The sequence below is a fragment of the Trachymyrmex septentrionalis genome, unplaced genomic scaffold, assembly GCF_001594115.1.
Source record: "Trachymyrmex septentrionalis isolate Tsep2-gDNA-1 unplaced genomic scaffold, Tsep1.0 scaffold219, whole genome shotgun sequence".
Classification (NCBI taxonomy): Eukaryota; Metazoa; Arthropoda; class Insecta; order Hymenoptera; family Formicidae; genus Trachymyrmex; species Trachymyrmex septentrionalis.
Window position 1 is genome coordinate 16,253 of NW_017305374.1, and position 15,490 is coordinate 31,742.

At 36.3% G+C, this 15,490-nt stretch overlaps 1 protein-coding gene across 1 annotated transcript; it reads right to left on the reverse strand.

Moving 5' to 3' along the window:
- Positions 1 to 5,699: 5,699 nt before the first annotated feature.
- Positions 5,700 to 11,600, reverse strand: LOC108748207 (piggyBac transposable element-derived protein 4-like). Its single transcript, XM_018486241.1, has 3 exons — positions 10,923 to 11,600; positions 8,352 to 8,474; positions 5,700 to 5,858 (listed from the first exon to the last, which is right to left on the reverse strand). Exons 1-3 carry the CDS (start codon positions 11,598 to 11,600, stop codon positions 5,700 to 5,702), a joined length of 960 nt encoding a protein of 319 aa, XP_018341743.1.
- Positions 11,601 to 15,490: the final 3,890 nt, after the last annotated feature.

A 15,490-nucleotide genomic window follows, 5' to 3' on the forward strand; every position in this document is an offset into this window, starting at 1 on the left:
ACATCGCGCACGCGCGTTACACGAGTAAATGCAATTCGTACGACAATCACGAGTGATAGGAGTGTCAAATCTCGACCGTAAGACTCATATCTGATGAAATGGTTGGAGAGATTCGTAGACATGGCTCTTTACTACCGAATACAATTCGTTGCATTATTTGTGGACCGTCCAACTGTGGTAAAACAAATACTTTGATAAGTTTGATAGGAAGTCCACATGATATACGTTTCGAAAACGTGTACATGTATTCGAAATCTCTCTTTCAACCGAAATATCGATATTTGGGAGAACTACTCGAATCGATAATGGTATCGACTACACATTTTCCAACAATCGTGACGTCATACCACCGAAGGAGGCACTTCCCAATTCAATATTCGTACTCGACGATGTAGCTTGTGATAATCAGAATCTATTAGAGAACATTTTTCTATGGGCATACGAACATTGATTGTTTTTATCTCTGTCAGACGTATGCAAAAATACCGAAACATTTAATACGCAATAAAGCAAATTTTTTTATTCTATTTTTTTATTCTAAACAAGATGATACTAACTTAAAACACATTATAACAATCACATGAACACTGATATATCGTATGAGAATTTTTGCATCATTTTTGTACCATTTATGTTGGCAACACAAATACGGTTTTATAGTAATAGACAAAGATAGCGCATTACGTAACGGTAGATACAGACGAGGCTTTAACGATTTCAAATACAATATGATTGGAAACAAGACCGTCTATATAAATATTAAGACTTTAAATACAAAGCGCCTTCCCGGTCCGAGTGTTAAGATGTTGAACTACTATCTAATATACATTTAATTAAATTGAATTAATATTTCAGAAATAAATTGAGAGCCGATGAAATTATCGGATTCACACAATCAATCTGAAACAAATAATCCCCCCAAATTCTCCCAAATCTTAAAAAACTGTAATAAACTTATTGCGAAAAATATTGCCTCGGCCGGGAGTCGAACCCGGATCTCTTACATTCCGTGTGAGCGTCCTGAGCCTTTAGACTACCGAGACCTTAGCAACACTCATCGCAATAACCGATATATATAGTGAGTTATGCATGTATAAGCGCGCGTATTATAAACAATATGATTGGAAACAAGACCGTCTATATAAATATTAAGACTTTAAATACAAAGCGCCTTCCTTAGGTAGCATAAACGTGAGTACAACAATGATGAGGATGATGATGACAACGACGACGACGATGATAATGATGCAATTCCAACACAAATTATTTCCCAGCGTCTTTCATGGAACAAACAAATAAAAAAGAAACGATCAAACATCATGCCTAATTCGTTCATAATTCATTCCATACCAATAGAATCACAACAACAACAAGTAACTCCTTTTGACTTGCAGGACGAAGAAGTTTTTAAAATTGGTGATGATTCTTCGCTTGAAACGTCTGTCAGACTGGTGTTGAGCACACCTCAAGGTCGTCAGAGATTGCAAAGTCAATTAGGACCATTAGGACAAATATATGTGAATACTCTTTTAACTGGTAATGCCAGAAACGAAATCGATCTTGTCTACGGTGTTTATTTTGATGAAAACGGTACGATGTTAGATAATAAAAAATTTGACGTAGATACGAACACTATAATTATACACGGAGTGAGATACAAAGGTCTATACGAGCTGATCTTCAAGAAGATTCCAAACGACGCTATCTACGAGGTCTGTTCAAAAAGTATCGCGAATTTTGTGTTTTTTCAAAAATTATTTATTTATTCATGAATATCTATTTTGTCCCCTTCAAAGTAATCCCCATCAGATATTATACACTTGTGCCAACGTTTTTTCCAATCCTCGAAGCACTTCAAAAAATTATTTTTTGTTCAGCTCCTCCTTCGATGTCGTCTTTATGGCTTAATGGCCCGTGCGGCAGCTTCCATTGGGATGATTGAGCTTTGGTTTCCACGTCATAACCATAAACCCATGATTCGTCACCAGTTATGACCCTCTGGAGCAAATTTGGGTCGTCGCGGACAGAGTCCAACAGCTCCTTAGCAATGTTAATGCGATGCTGTTTTTGGTCGAAATTGAGCAATTTTGGTACGAATTTCGCGGCGACCCGTCTCATGCCCAAATCATTGGTAAAAATCGAATGGCACCAGCAAATCGATATGTTTAGGTCCTCAGCAACCTCTCTAACGGTGATTCGACGATTGGCCAATACTATTTTCTTCACTTCATCAATGTTTTCGTCTGTTGTTGACGTGCTCGGGTGTCCGGCACGCTCTTCGTCGTTCACATCTTCTCGGCCCTCTGAGAACATTTTGTACCACCGATAAACGTGGCTTCGGTCCAAGGTAGCTTCACCATATGCCACAGTAAACATTCGGAATGCGTCCGCGCACTTAATTTTGTTTTTCACACAAAATTTAATACAGATTCTTTGATCCATTTTTTGGAATAGGCAAAAATTGAAGACGAGCCAAAACACGTGCAAGCAAAGCAGCTGTCAAAAATTAATTAAACATTCAAAATGGCCGAACTTGTCGGCATAAGTGAGAGACATGAGTCCACCAACATAACGCCACAAAAAATCGAAAATCGAATATACGTAACCCGCGGAAATTCAAAATTCGCGATACTTTTTGAACAGACCTCGTATTAGGCATTCAAGAAACCAATGTGAAAAGAACCTTACCCCATACGCATTTATATATCATTCCATCGTCGGAAACATCAAAAACCATAACCCCATCTTATCTTTTGTAACAAGAATACGTATATTAAAAATAAAAGAAGTGTACGAAAGAGACATAGGCAACCATGACGCATCTTATCATATTTAAGGGATGTGGTATCTTCACACGCACATATACCATATACACACAGGATATGTGTAACGAAAAGAAAATCCATTGTTCAAATTTTTCTTTTAATTTTAATAAAATGCATACTATAATGAGCACATACATCGAGTATATATACATGTATATATATATATATATATATATATATGTGTGTGTGTGTGTGTATGTATATAAAGAAACACGTATTATTTGCATTGAAATCGCGTCCATTGATTAAATAGTTTTAATACATTCTGTAACGCGCAACATTTACCGTGTCTTCCACACCGAAACGTATTGGTAGCGTCTAGATTTTCAAACGATTCAATTTCATCATAATGCACATCATTCGTTTCAACTATAACTTCATCATTGTTCAAAATGTCCAGTAACCACCCCTGCTTTTCAAGTCCCTTCACATAAACAATAGCCTCACTCTCTCCAATGACAGCTTCTGAAATCAGATGCTGTGCCATACGATATTATTACCATTTCATCCATTTCATCATTCCACCGCAATTCGTGATGATGTGCCAATGAGGCGTGCGATTGATCAGCTTTCGTCAGAAAACGCCATGGCATCGGACACGTAAAGATATAGTGTGTCAATTCACTCCCATTCTTTAAAACTACTACTTCCTTGACAACAAATCGCTTATCCATGACAAACCCTTAACAAAAAACATACATACCGATTTAAGAAAAAATAATAAACATATTTGTAAAAAACAAACAAGAGATAAAAAATATACCTTGCAAATCAACGAATGTCGGCACCATAACGATGAACGTCGAGATATGTCGCCATAAACGAATAAACCAAACTAATGAGATAATCGTGAGGTGCGTCTCTTTTATCATGTCCCGCTGAGGATGTGTGTCTCGCTCTTTCAATGTGAAGGAACAATCGCAAGTAAAAGTGAAATAGTAATATAACATGTTATAAAATAGAATATGTGTAAGTAAATATTGTAGAATATGTGATAAAAATATAACGTGTGAATATCATATGCAGAACGTCTTTTCCTCTCCTATACTATATTTCTTAATAAACGTTTTTTCTTTCCTTCATTACTGAGGTACTTTCCTCAAATCGTCAGCTACACAATCCAAAAGCCGATTCATCATTTGCTGCTTACGATCTCTGGGGAAAGATATCAAAAATTGCGTTCTCAATTTTGCATATTTCCACCATTGACGTTTTTCCTTATTTTTAATATCATGAATATCATACACATCTAGACGAATCAACTGATGTCCAGTTTATCCTTCCGGAGTTTCCACGGTGTACAAATGACCATTTTCCAATTTTGTAACATATTGAGATATTCCATCGGTTTTCTGCTTCGAGGTTGAAGCAAAAAGCGCATCCAGATGTCAATTCTGGTGACGATGTGAAAATCACAATCGACGTTCGGTGCATCAATAAGTGTCGACGTGTGACGTCTAACAAACTCCTTCGGATCATGCAATCATTCGAAGAATGTATTTCTCGTCATGAAATCTTCCATAAACAAATGACGCAACACTTTGCTCTCGGAGGTAGAGAAGAAACGATTCAACTTTTCCAAAGAATACATAGAATTCAGCAAACCTATCGTTCCTTCAATGCATCCAAAAAAGACATTAATGCATCTTTCATTGTCTTTGCCTCCCTCATACGTATCGTATTCGGGTCTATTTTTCACTGTTTTACCATATAGGTCTGTATGTATCCAATCATCATTCGCAAATTTTTGATAAATGTATTCGTAATCCACGTCTGATATATTAAATCGATTATATAACATATACGTTTCATCGAACACGTATTCCTCTTCCTCATGTAATACTTGTTCTAAAGATTTCTCAGTGGACTTCGTCGGTAGCTCTTCGACCTCTTTATTTTGAGACTCCATTGTAGTACACAAATAATACGTTCAAAATCATAAAAAAGTATGTATGATGAAAAAGCCTCGCCCATATGCATTTATATACTATTGTCCATCAGACATATTAACGGATGTGGTTTCTATTGAGGACACAAAACTGCATAAAAATAGACACCCTTATGAAAATTGAAATAACGTCATGCGAGAGAGAACGCATCCGAAAGGGGGATAATAGAGTCTTGTCGCATCTTTTGTGATATCTAGCAAGAAGACAAAACTGCGCAAAACTGCATAACAGGAAATTGAAGTACTATCATGAAAGAGAACGCATCCGAAAGGGAGACAATAGATTCTTATCGCATCTTTAAGGATGTGGTATTATATCTAACAGGGATACGCAAAAACTATATAAAAAGAAATTGAGGCAAAACGATAGATTCTTATTTGACATCTTTTTTATTAAACTAACAATAAAAAAATACAGTAAAAGTGTGTGGGGAAACGGTGGTAAAATCGAACGCAATAAAGTGTCATCACGAAAAACAATACGCAGCATAAGTGCAAGTGAGAGATCAAATCCGTCGTGAGAGATCAAATCTTTTAATACGCATCAGTCGGTGCGAGTGAGAAACATAATCTCCTACGCATCCGTCGTAAGAGATCAAATCTTCTAATTCCGCATCCATCAATGCGAGCGAGAGCGAGCGAACGACGTCGGGCGAACGGCGTTGGTGCGAGCGAGAGCGAGTGCGAGTGAGACAGCGCGTGCGACAGTGTACGTGGGAAAAAACGTGCGAACTCCCTCTGTCATTCGTCTGCTGTCGAGCTCGCAGGATCGCCGGCATGTCGTGACGTCACGAGCTCACACACACATGCGCCCGTGGGGACGGGGGTCGGGGAGGAAAACTACGAGAGGTGGTGGGAGGAAAAAGCAGCTCGCTCATTGGCGGACCCCCCGCACCACAATAGCTGTCTCGACCAGTTTTTCGTCCTCACTCCGCGGACTCCACTATGGGTTCATATATACGTAGCTTTGCTACTCCAGTATCGTCGGATAGCACTTCTTCGTCGGAATCTTGGTCCATTATTTCTCCAAAATCTACATCCATTTCTTCTAACACTTCGAACACTTTTTCTCTAATAATCGCGAACTGTTCCAGATCCACGTTTCTAATACTCGACTACGTTGGCTATGTTCTCAATGTTCGCACGACGGTTAGCCACACTTTTCACGCTGCTCTTATTATCGATTCGTTCGTCTTCCAAGATGTCAACTGAGGTGTCGAGCACTTATGAGCTATTATATATTACGTCCAGTGAACTTCACGATTTTCTCCGTTTCGTGAAAATTTCGACCGAAATAGTTGTTAAGACAAATCGCGAACATAAAACTCGAGCGTTAACGGTTACCGATCGGCAAGCATGACAATATTCCAGAAACGTGTCATTAGAAACCTTGCCAACGATATTGGAAACATAAGCAAAAACATAGATCCTCAGAATCGCCTGATCTACGGCAATAAAATTTACATCAAAAGTTACCATGTAAAGAAAATCCTATTTAATACGATCGATTCAGTAAATACACAATCTAAATGTGGATCAGAAATCGTGTGTAGATAAAACTCATATTTCCAAACTCGTAAAAGCAAGTTGAAGAGTTTTCTCGTCAACAACAGAAAGTTGATTGGTTGGAAGAAAAATGTAGGGTCGCAAAGCGTAGCTTTTAATTTTTTATATTGCCGATTGTAAAATTTAAGTAAATACTGTCTAGACGAGAGAACGCATGTTCCAGTCCAATGAAAGAGAAATCGATGACAAAAAAAAAGGTGTGTTCGACTTGGAGCACTAGTGCGGATACCTGCATATCTTGTCTTCCATATTTACTGCAGAAGAGTTATGTTTTTTGTTTAGCAGCCGAACTTCTCTTAACGCGAAGCGATGTGTCACCGATAGTGCATATATACAGTGTATATAATTTTTTTTCATTCAATCGTAAATTTCGATTACGAGCTATAAGATATGGATCGAGAAAAGAATATATCCGTCGAAAATCGATCGAAGGAGTATCGTTCCTTGTCACCAGGTCCGCCAAGTCTACCACCATCGAGAGAAAAAGCGAGATATTGGGAATGTCCAGGTGAAAAAGCATCAAAATCGCCAACATCATCAAGGCCATCGAAATATAAGCCATAAGGTATCGCATTTAGAGTGATTAGTGCTAATGCATTTTATTCTCTGTTAAAAAAGCGAATAGTAATAAAAAAATTTTTTCGTTCTCTTTTTTTCCAGAAAGCGCTGCTAGCGATGTTGAAGCCGTCGATCGCATTCGAACGCTGTCGTTCGCGAAAAAAAATGTAATAAAATATGAGAAAAAATCAGTGTAATAAGATGTGAATAAAAAATTTTTCGTTCGCGTTACTACATATGTATTTTCTTTTACTCCCCATCCTATACCTCGCGCTAATAAAAACCATGGTGAAAAAACTACATCATAAAAAAAAAGTTAATCTATTGATTCATTTCTTCCGTCCTTTCTTCACTCATATTACGTTACACGCTCCGACATCGTCGCGCTGTCTTTCCCTAACATGCGAGCTCTTGTTACCTACGATTTTTTTGTGACATCTAGAATTCTATAGTTCTATAATCTGTTCCCCCCTTCCCGCGCCTACGAGTACCCCCGCGTCGCCAAGTGTTCCCCGCGCTCCGCGCTCCTCTCTAGCCCCCTGAATTAGAATCCGCCTAGTATAACCTACTTGAGTATTCTTTCGTCCAAAAATACGGTGATTTTGATAAGAACCGTTTGTTAGTTCTGAAAAGAATTATTTAAATACTGAGATCAATTTAGTAATCGGTCCAGTATCCTTCTCGTGCAACTACTTGTGCTAATTAATTTTGTATCAAACCGCTCAATTTTTTGAAGTATTGAGACTTATACCTTAAGTCTTTTCATATGCTCGTCGCGTGCGCAACAAGATTTGCTTTAGTTTTCTCATGATCACAATTCCACAAATTCGCAATTACTCCCCAAACATTTTCAATTAAATTAAAATCTGGGAATTTAGATAGTAAATCAAGAACTTCAATCTTTGAGTGTTGTGCAAACCATTCTTTTACTATGTGGAAAGTATGAACAGCACAATTATCATAAACAAATCGAAATGTCGGTATATCTTCTTCGATATATATTCTTCGAACGCTGGGAAGCAGTACATCCAGAATATTTACATATTTGAAGGCATTCATATGCGACGACATTTCGATTAGTTCTAGGACAACGTGCACTTATCCATTTCCACATAACGCAAGTGATGCGCCCACTTCGTTCGTGTGAAATCACGTATTTAGGATCGAAGCAGCGATAATTTTCGGGCCTCCATACTTGTAGGCGGCTATCATGCGCCGAACAAAATACTTTTTTGTCCGTTCAATCTTCTGGTGAAGCTGTGTTTATTTGATACAGCGCAAAAGCGACACGATTATCGCGATGATTGCTTGTTAGAGCAATTTTACGTGCAACATGATGCACTCTCGCTTCGTGTAAGTGCCTTTGTGCTGTCCTATCAGATATCTATAAATCTAATTAATTGATTTACAGCATGCGGAGAAATTTACACCGGAAGAAAAAGATTCAAATTTACCTGATTGACAAGGAGTTTATTTTCTTCGGCGATTGTCAATCGCTGCCTTTGATTGTGTTTCCTCTTGTCCTTTAATCCCTCCACTTCCTCTTCCGGCCATCGCTTGATGCATTTACGAACATTCTTTGCAGCAAAGAATTTGATGTGCAATATCTCGCACACCTATTCCACTTTCCCGATAATGCGGCCACGATGGACAATATCCAGATTGCCTGCTATGGTTGCACAAGACGAGACAGATTAAAAATAATCGCCAATTGCATTTTGTTTTCTATCTCTGCATGTGCAGCTACGTAGGCTGCTGGAAAAGTTTCTGCAATCTAGTACTTCCAGTAACGCCAACGTTCTGCTACTATCATATCCGTAAAATAAGACGTTTTTAACTTATAATTCAATTGACAGTTTGTACCCAAGCCAACTAGTTTTGTTTGCATAGTATTTTAAAAGAAGTTATTTTGTAAAAAAATGGAAATTTCGCGTGCAAATTTTCGGGCTATTTTTTACTATTACAAATGCAATTTAACTCCGAAACAATACATCGATCGACTTCATTTGGGGATGAAGCACCATCCAATAAGACTGTTTATAATTGGTTTGCCGAATTCCAGCGTGGACGTACCTTTCTTAGTGATGAATTCCGTGAAGTCATCCATCCATATCTGTTGTTGCCACTATCTATTGATGCTGTGCGTGAAATAATTGAGCGAGACCGGCATATAACATACCGCGAGATTCAGGCATGCTTAGGCATTGACATGAAAGCAATACATACGATTTTGCATGATCACTTGAGCGTACGGAAACTTTGCAGTCGTTGGATTCCACACAATTTAATCGAAGCTCGAAAACAGGCTCGTATTAAATGGAGCAAAGAAATGCTCAAGAAATTCAACCGAGGTCGGTTAAATTTGGTCTACAACATAGTTACTGGGGACGAAACATGGATCTATTCGTATGAGTCTGAAAGTAAACAATCCACTATTTGGGTATTTCAAAATGAACCGAAACCAACAAAAGTTGTTCTTTCACACAGTGCTGCCAAGCAAATGATTGCTTGTTTCTTCGGTTATACCGGACATGTGACAACCGTGGCTTTAGAGGATCGAAGGACTGTAATACTGATTGGTATACAACAATTTGTTTGCCAGAAGTCATAAATTAATTGCGTAGAACAAACCGAAATCGTCGCATCATCCTTCATCATGATAACGCCAGCTATCACACAGCACGTCAAACCGTTGATTTTTTATCCAGTAATAATGTCGAATTGATGACTCATTGTCCATATTCACCTGATTTATCACCTAATGACTTCTTTTTGTTCTCAAACATTAAAAATAAGATGCGTGGTGAGCGATTTGAGTCGCCTGAAGCAGCTGTTAAAACATTTCGTACACTGATTTCTGAGATTACAGCCTTAAAATGGAAAAAATGCTTCGAAAATTGGTTCGAACGTATGCAAAAATGTATTGATCTTAAAGGCGAATACTTCGAAAAACAATAAAGTCATTTACCAAATTTTACATGTTTTTTTTCATATTGTTTGCAGAAACTTTTCCAGTAGCCTACGTAGTACGCAAGATTACGTAAATTATCATTGCTGAAAGAAAAAATACTTTCCCTCTTTTCAATACAAGAGATAAAAACCAAGATTCTTTGCGATCGAGCGGTCTCGAAAAGTCGTTTACCATGGCTATACCAACGTTTGTGGTATAGCATGGTATCTGCAAGGATTTATCATTGGAAAGAAATTTATCGTGAAGAAAGTGGCGATGTTGAGAAAAGGAGCCAGTCTCTCTCATTACATTTTTACGTGTCCCATGCCATAGAATTTCTTGACAAAATCAGAAAAGTATTGCACTTCCTGGCTTAGTGCTTATCACCATGGAATGGGAAGACGGGATGATCCCTTACAGCATTGCGAACGCCTGATTATAATGGCTGTAATTGATGCGGAAGAGAGTGACAATAATAAAGTTCTTATATACGATAACGACTTGACCATTGAGATCTTGGAAGCTGATTACGAAGATACAGATTCTTTAATCTAGATGTTACTAATACTATGCGATGTGTAAAACATGTTAAGGACTGTGCGTTACAAAATGTACATATTTAACCCTTTCGCTACGGCAGTGTGCTCCGTCGGAGTGACACCGCTGAACGGGCCACCGTGCCGCCGGAGTAGCGGTACTGAACGGAGCACTGCGCCAGAAAGTGTGCATGTTGCGCTTAGATAAACTGGTGTTTGGACTTACATCTTTCGATGCAGCCTCGTCATTATCCGGATCGTACGATTCTTTAAGTGTTATACAACAACATATTTGGAGATTTTGCAATTATTATCAATAAAAATATATTTTAAAATTAAAAATTACACTTTACAATAACAAACAACAAACACTTTCTAATAACAAATTAAAATTCTCAATAATTTAATTCACAGTGATAAATTTTGAAGCAAGGGTCGACACACAATCCCACATTACAGTTTTTACATTCATACACAGTTTCGCGTCTTTTGTCGTTCGCATGGCAAACGACACACCTTCTTCTTGGTTTTTTTCCTACCGATTTATAAACCGACGGAAAATGTCGTTCTGTTAATCTCAGTGGATGATTATTCCCCGTTAGATGTTGATGACTTATACTTTGATGGTACTTTCCCAGTATTTCCCTAATTAATTGCAATTGAAATCTTGCCATAGATATCGGTCGTTTCATCTTATGCTTGTACAGACAATAAGCGTTCCAGACGCAAATGTCCACCAAATGAAAGAAAAATTTCTGGTACCATTTCAAAGATTTTCGTGTCGAGTTCACAGTGCTTATGACCATATCAGCTTTATCCACTGCACCCATTGAATTGTTGTAGTCTAACACGCATACAGGTTTCTGGATAACTCTTTCTCCTCCGTGCCTGATTACCGTTGTAAATTCTGCTGTATGCATTGTAGAAAGCATATACACTTCTTTCTTATCCATCCATTTTAAGACTAATAAGTTATCGGATGATCTAAATGCTGCCTCCCCCTTTTTTAATCGTTTGTCAATTTTGGGCATTCCTTTTCTCCTTTTTGTTACGGTCCCGCACGCGTTTGTGCCATTATTATGTAAAAACTTAAATAAAGCGGGACTCGCATACCAGTTATCTACATAAAGGGTATGGCCCTTTCCTAGATGCGGCTTCATAAGGGTTTCCACTATTGCTCCAGATTTTCCAATATCTAGATTTTCAGTATCCACCATGGTAGATGATCCGGCATAAATTATTAAATCTTGCACGAACCCTGTCTCACAGTCACTCAAAATAAACGATTTTATACCAAATCTGCTTCTCTTTGATGGTATGTATTGCTTAAAAGAAAGCCGCCCTTTATACAAAAGCAGACTTTCGTCAATGCATAGCCGTTGGTAAGGCTGAAATGATTCATTAAATGCTTTTCGTAATATTTCAACGACGTTTCGTATTTTGTACAAATGATCATTAGTACGACCAACATCATCGGTGAAATGTAGCATTTGCAGTAATTTGAAATAACGGTCTCTCGTCATTAATTCTCCAAAAATATCGCTACGTAGAAGTTTATCTTTACTCCAGTACTCTGCTAATGATAACTTCTTGTTGCGTGTCATCAATAATGACACAGCAAAAAAACAATATAATTCGGCTAGTCCTGTTCCATCTGACATATTTACGTTATTATTATTCTTTCGAGACCAATATCGATTAGTTTCCCTTACAATCAACTCTACGAGCTCTTTAGAAAGTAAAAGTTGGAAAAAGTGTAAGATTTTTGCTGATCTATTAATATTTCTTTTAATTCCTGAGTCCGCTACCGCAAACTTATATATTTTGGGGACGAATGTTTTTGACGTCCATACTTCAGAGTTATTATCATGGGTTTCAATCTGTTCAGCTTCTGATTCACAATACTACATATAGCTCTTCTATTTCTGTGTCGTATTACATTAGTTTGATTTTCATTATCTGAATCACTGTCTGAGTCAGTTAAGCCATTAGAGGATGGAATTCTTTTCGAGCTTCTCTGTGACATTCTAATAAGGGAGGTACAAAAAGATTTTATAAAACAAACTAAACAAAGCACCAAGTAAAATTTTCAAATAAATGTTGCAAACCTTGAAAACTTAACAGCTGCTATCCAATTTCTTCTAATAATTTAAGGAAGATTTCTTGTTACGTTGTACTTTTGTACAATACAAACACTTCACTCTCGAATAGAATACAGAAGAAACTTGTTTCGACGTACAGAATATATATATTTTCAAATATATATATTTCCCCCCGTTCAAAATATACCTTTACTCGAATTAATTCAAGACGGTTGAATATTAGCCACTGACAGCTTGAAGGAGACTGGAGCATGATTCTTGGCCCAATTGTTCCAGAAGAATGCATGTTTATATTTCACTTGTTTAAAACAAATGCGAACAAACAAGAGAATGAGACAAGTGTGATCGATGTGTAGTATGCGTAAAAATAAAAACATCGCGGGGCTCATGGTCAAGTGGTATCACGCTGACGTCGTCTATAGGCGACACTCGTAGCGAAAGGGTTAAAATATACAACTGGTGGTCGCAACGCCAAATAAAATAAATTAAATTTAAAATAAAGCATGAAATGTTTTAAATATATTTTGATTTCTTTCCCTCTTTCCCTGTAATTAAGAATTAGTTAATGATAGCTGTTCAGTACAATTCAATAAATATTGAATTAGTCGATAAGAAAGCATTACTAAAAATTATTATCATAATTAGTTTCTAAGTCGTATCATTAAAAAACGTAAATACCATATCTATTTAATTAAATCACGTGTAAGAAGAAAAGACGTGGGAGAGAGCGCAACGAAAGAGAAAGTGCAAATAATAAGTATAGGACTGCAAAGGGTATGTGAGAGAGAGAGAGAGAGAGAGAGAGAGAGAGAGAGAGAGAGAGAGAAGACAACTGGTTAGAACGCAATGGGTGAAAGAGAATGAAAGAATAACCATCCCCTTCTCTCTAACACCCCCGATCACGCACTTCCTCTCCCTCGGACCCAGCGTCTAAATGCACTTTCCCTTCTGTATACGTATACGTATTAACACATAATGGATTAGAACCCGTCTAGCTGTAGCTAAACCCTCCTACTAAATTTAATTTAAAAAAATTATATTTCTCCATTACTAAAAAATCAGAATGCAATAAATATTCTTTCTATAAACTTTTTCATCGAAAACACTGATGGTTTTAGCTATAAAAGCAATGTCATTAAATGACTTTTCTCTGTCGGTATTAAGTAATTTATTTGGCTGTAAAACACTTAATTTTAATAAAAATTGATCTTTAATCGGTAATCTTTTGCGAATTTCTTTGGCAGTTACATAAAATCTAAATAATTTTTTCTAATGACTTGCTTTATTTGTACATTCATCTTTCATTAAATTATTAAGATATTCTTTGCCTTCTGATTTTAAATTAATATTCTCCAAAGATTTTTTATTCTCAATGTTCCAAATTTAATATAAAGTACATCTTTTAAAAGATTCGGTTTTACAAAATGTTTGGAAACGTCGTTTAGAAGATGCAGTGATTTTTGCTGCAACAAATAAATTCTTGTTTCTGTAACTTGAAAAAATGTATTAAATACATATAAAAAATTTAAAATGTACTGTAGAAATGATAAATATGCTTTTGTATCTACATTTAGCATCATATTTGATATAAATATTTTCCCCAGGTTTGTTTTTATCGTTCCAAATCATTTCGTTTAAAAAATGTTCGATAGTGTCCCAGGATTCAAGAACTCTTTCTACACATACATGGTGAGAGAGCCGTAATAATTTTAAAATTTTGTGAATATTTTCTTGAAAACATTTACAAACATCGCGATATGATAATTCTCTTGGGACTGTTATTAATTTGCAATTTTCTTTAGAAATTCTTCGCAATATTGGGGTATTTTTACGCATGCAGCATATGCAATTAATGCGGCTGAATGACATGAACATGAAAATGTCAATAAATTTTTGCATTTTTCTTCTAATTTTATCTTGAAGGATAAATATTTTTCGGTTATAACAGACGCATGACAAAGCAACAATATTTTGGAAAGGTATCTTAATTTTTTACATTTTGTTTTTAAATGTGTTAAATAATTTTTCCGCACTACAATCTGCCGCATGAAGATCTATTAGCTTTACTAATTACAACTGAATTTCTAAAGTTTCTTGATATACAATACATATCGAACATCAAACGTCATCTATTTTTTATTCAAAATATCTGACATTTCATCAATAAAAACAGAAAACTTTGTATTTTGAATGTTTTCTGCCACACGAAACGTTTTGACATAAAACATTCGAAATTATATTTGTGCGTTTAGTTTGATCCATACTCATGCTTTTCAAAACTAAAACGTTAGTCTTTCCCTACATCTTGAAAAAAATTGAGTATTATTTTTGCAAAATATAAATAATAAAGAGCATACAGCCACAACAATAGATGGTAACGCACACAAGTCACATATTTAAAATTCAAATAAATAAATAAGTAGACGTTTTAGTCAAGATTTGACCATCATCAATACAACAAGATGACAAAAAATAAAAATCTTACAAGCTATAACGCTAGTCGGAAGATGTTACAATATTGTTAAATTAAAATTACATGAAGAATTACTAAGAAAAAGTTACATAAAATTACAATCGCAATGATCACAATTTAAATGTTTAAATAATTTCTTCTCGCTTATAGTATGAATTAACAACATGAATAGAAGTCAGGAGAGTTGAATTATGTTTCAATCTTCTGATGTAATAGTCTGTTACAATTACTATTGTCTTAAAAAGCGATGAGAAGAAGTTTCGTGTAAAAATACGGAATTTCCAAGTTCTATTAAAAACAAAAAATTTTTCCGTTACTTTCAACATTTTCAATACTAACACATCGGTCAATAAGTCCCCGGTCTAGCAAAGAAAACACAAGTGTTACATAAAAATTCGAATTTATTCATCAATATAGTTTCCTTTTAAGGCAATACAATCAGTCCAACGCCTTTCCAAACGTTCGATGCCGGTTTTGTAGAACGATTTTGGCTGACCCTCAAAATACGCATCAGTTTCGGCGATGACCTCCT

What these genes read in the sequence shown, in the direction of transcription:
- LOC108748207 (XM_018486241.1), bottom strand. Translation starts at nt 11,600, where the DNA reads ATGGTGGATACTGAAAATCTAGATATTGGAAAATCTGGAGCAATAGTG. An exon ending in TTCCGTCGGTTTATAAATCG is followed by an intron (nt 8,475 to 10,922) that starts GTAGGAAAAAAA and finishes TTTGCTGCAAAG; the next exon opens with AATGTTCGTAAATGCATCAA. An exon ending in ATAAACTCCTTGTCAATCAG is followed by an intron (nt 5,859 to 8,351) that starts GTAAATTTGAAT and finishes GATCTGGAACAG; the next exon opens with TTCGCGATTATTAGAGAAAA.